The 3493-nt window shown below is 38.4% G+C and overlaps 1 protein-coding gene across 1 annotated transcript in view; it reads right to left on the bottom strand.

The window, feature by feature from the left end:
- Positions 1 to 2480: 2480 nt before the first annotated feature.
- Positions 2481 to 3493, bottom strand: part of CFAP206 (cilia and flagella associated protein 206) — a 35137-nt gene continuing 34124 nt past the window's right edge. Inside the window, exon 13 of the mRNA XM_014461389.2 lies at positions 2481 to 2711. Within this exon, the coding sequence (XP_014316875.1) occupies positions 2481 to 2711 (231 nt within the window). The remainder of the gene's footprint in view (positions 2712 to 3493) is intronic.

Below are 3493 nucleotides of genomic sequence, written 5' to 3'. Positions count from 1 at the left end.
ATTAAACACACTCACACACACACACACACACACACACACACTGATCACATGAGAGTGGTGGGTAAAATGCCGTCAGGCCATTTTTGTAGCATTTTTGATGCAATTAACATATCATGCTGCTGAACCCTACTTTTCTTATAAATTTTCATTACCCACAAAGACTTTCTACTACACTGACACGAACCTAGATTTTGATGCCTTTGGTCCTAACTTGATCAGCTCAAGACCATAAGGGACAAGACCTATAGTCAAGTAGAGTGAGGATTTTTTACCAGTTCCAGTGAAGGTAATTGCATACCAGGGAACAGGGTTATAGAATGTGGAGGAAGAATGGACTTAAGTAAAATTTAAAGACAACAGTGTGTAATGAGGACCGCATCAGACCTGGACTGCAGGATAGTTTTGGGATCCCTTTCTTGGAAACTACACAGTTCCCACAGATGTGGACTGTTATAGTCAGGAGCCCCTGAATCGAAGGCTTTGCACCTAGGTTGGAAACTGAGGCTGCTTCTTTGTGTCTTTCCTCCAAGCAAAAGTAGGGTGTTTCATTGTTTTAAAAAAACAAACAAACATGTTTTTACTGATTTTTAGAGAGAGAATATGGGAGAGGAAGAGAGAGAGAAACATTATCGAGAGGCTGCCTCCTGCACGCCCCCCACCAGAGATTGAGCCTCCAACCTGGGCATGTGCGCTGACTGGGAATCCAACTGGTGACCTCTTGGTTCATGGGTTGATGTTCAAACACTGAGACACACCGGCCTGGCGAGTGTTTCATTCTTAATGACATAATTTCAACAGTAAAGCTTCTAATAGTGTATGATTGTTCCAAAATTTGTCAGTGAGTGAGAAAGTAGGCACTAAAAGAAGGGGAGTGGTATTAAGACTTTACAGCATATCCTTAGGAGAAATATTATTTCCTATTAACTTTATGGCTGGGTTTTCTGCTCGTTAACCTAACCCAATGAATAGCCAAGCCGATATTTACATTCTTAGTTTGAAATAATTTTTCCTTTCCCAATCTGAATTATCCTAAGTCTTGGAGGAGACAATATTGGCTTAATATGTTTCTTTTATGTATGCCTAGCTTTCTATACAACACTGGTTAGCGCAAGAAGCATCAACTCTTAAACATGTGAACCACAAGGTAATTTGATAATGAGCTAAGCTGACAGTGCCTCGAGCAGCAATTTCTATTGCCATTTGAGAGCCTAACGATAGTCCTGATTGTACTGTCAAGCTTCAGGATTTGTCTTGATACTCTGCTCACCTCTCTCTCTGCTCAGGCATGGGAGCTTACCATCATCTCAATGAATTATATACAAGGAAACCCAGTACTGTATCCATGGGCAATAAAGTGAAAGTGTGAACTTAAACAGAAAGGCGGTGCGGTAAGCAAATACCAAGACGCATAGGGAGGTTATAGTTAAATTCAGCTGTACAGTAGGTTATTAAAAGTGCTAAGGTTTAAAGTATAGTAAACCATTAACCATAAAGAACATGTAGACAAATGCAGATACTTTGACATAATTGTTTCCATGTCAGTTTAAACATATTAGTCTTATTCTGCTATTAAGAAAAGCATACAAAACCGATTTGCTAGGTTATTGTTATTTTAGAACAATTCTTTCCTATGGGGTAATATTACTGAAGACAAGCAGAAGAATTATTGCGTTTTATAATTGAGAAAATAAAAAATACACTGGGCCTCTAGTATGCTATAATAAAAGTCCATGTGAACATGGTCTCTCTTTCTCTCAAAATATCTTATTCAACTGTAGGTACAGAGAGGATAACTGGACAAAGGGATGATTCACATCCTGTGGAACGGAGCAGGAGGATGTAAGGTTTCATCAAGCTACTCTGAATGGCATGCAATTTAAAACTTATAAATGTTTTATTTCTGGAATTTCCTAATTAATATTTTTGGATCACGATTAACAGAGGGTCAATGAAATGGTGAAAGTGAACCCACGAACAACTGTAACCAATGTAATCTATGTTAACCATGAATAGCTAATGAAGCTGAAAATACTGACTAGATTTTAAATTTTTTTTCCTAGTATTGAATGATTGCTATTTTGTAGTCAGTTTCTTTTATTTAATTCTTTATTGTTTAAAGTATTACATATTAGATTTTAAATTTTTAATGTTTAACACTAAATATGATTTTAGAAATAAATTTCTATCCCAGGCATAATAATCTTATATTAACATCTAAATGGCATCATAATTTCAGTCTTAATGTGCCAAACTTTTTCTAACAAATAAAAGATGAATGGACCGAGTTTTATTTTTCAATTTTAATAGAATGAAAAACATGTCACAGAAAACCATTTGTTAGTTTTTTCAAAAAAATTCACACAACTAATGAATGTCCCAGCACCACAACATTCGTGAAATTTCATGGATGCAAAAATACTTTTAAGTACCTGCCACTGCTCACAGCGTGGTGACAGCTCCTTTAAAAATGTGGTCTCTAACTAGGTTTCATCCACAGCTCTGGTTAGGTTCACCTTGACAGCCCCGGTGGTTTTACTCCGCCCCCCGCGCAGACCAGCTATGAAAACCTGAGGCCTGGGCACTGCGGTGCTGCCTTCCCTCTTGCACTGCGAGCCCACGAGCTTTGGAGGGTACACCTGTGAACAGTTCTCTCTCCTCATGTGACTGAGGTCGGTTTGTACCGAGTGAGTAACTTTCCTCCGCAAATTGGCCTACGTAGAAAGAGAATACATAGGGATTAACATTTCTCTAAAAAACGAATAATAGAAAACATTATCAGGCACCAGCTAATATCTGGCTATTTTTTCAATCCATAAAGAAATTAGTTTTATAACATAGCATTTTTTCAACAAAACATTAGAGCATTAAAGAAATCTAGGAGGGAATAGAAAGTACCCTTTGCTGCAAAGTAGGAAAACATATTAAATAATGAAAATGGACCCAAACAAAGAACATACAGGCTCAGACTTACAGTGAGCTCCATCATTTCTTAAATAATCTTCTAATTCCTTCATCACTTTGAGATTCATACAACTTACTCCTTTTGTGAATTCGTAGTAAACATGGAGTTAAATAGATTACTCAGGCTGAGAAGCGAGGAGGAGCTTATAAGAAGAACAGGAGTGGCCTGGCCAGTGTGGCTCAGGTGGTTGGGCGTCATCCCGTTCACCAGAAGGTGGCAGATTCAATTCCCCGTCAGGGCACAGGACACAGGACACATACCGAGGTTTGCAGGTTCCATCCCCAGCCCAGGAGCATGTAGGATGCAGGAGGCAACCAATCAATGTATCTCTCTCACATCAATCTCTCTCTCTCTCTCTCTCTCCTCCCTCTCTAAAATCAATGTTTTAAAACTGTATTTTTAAAAAAGAATAGGAGTTATGGTGAAGTGCAAGAAAAAACACAGAAGACATTAGAGCATGTGAGTTAAGAGAGACCTAGATTAGAGGAAACATTTCAGGAGTTTGAGATACTGCAGGTGATTGAGACCAAA

The sequence above is a fragment of the Myotis lucifugus genome, unplaced genomic scaffold, assembly GCF_000147115.1.
Source record: "Myotis lucifugus unplaced genomic scaffold, Myoluc2.0 scaffold_152, whole genome shotgun sequence".
NCBI classification, from domain to species: domain Eukaryota; kingdom Metazoa; phylum Chordata; class Mammalia; order Chiroptera; family Vespertilionidae; genus Myotis; species Myotis lucifugus.
This window is presented reverse-complemented; position numbering and strand designations above follow the sequence as displayed.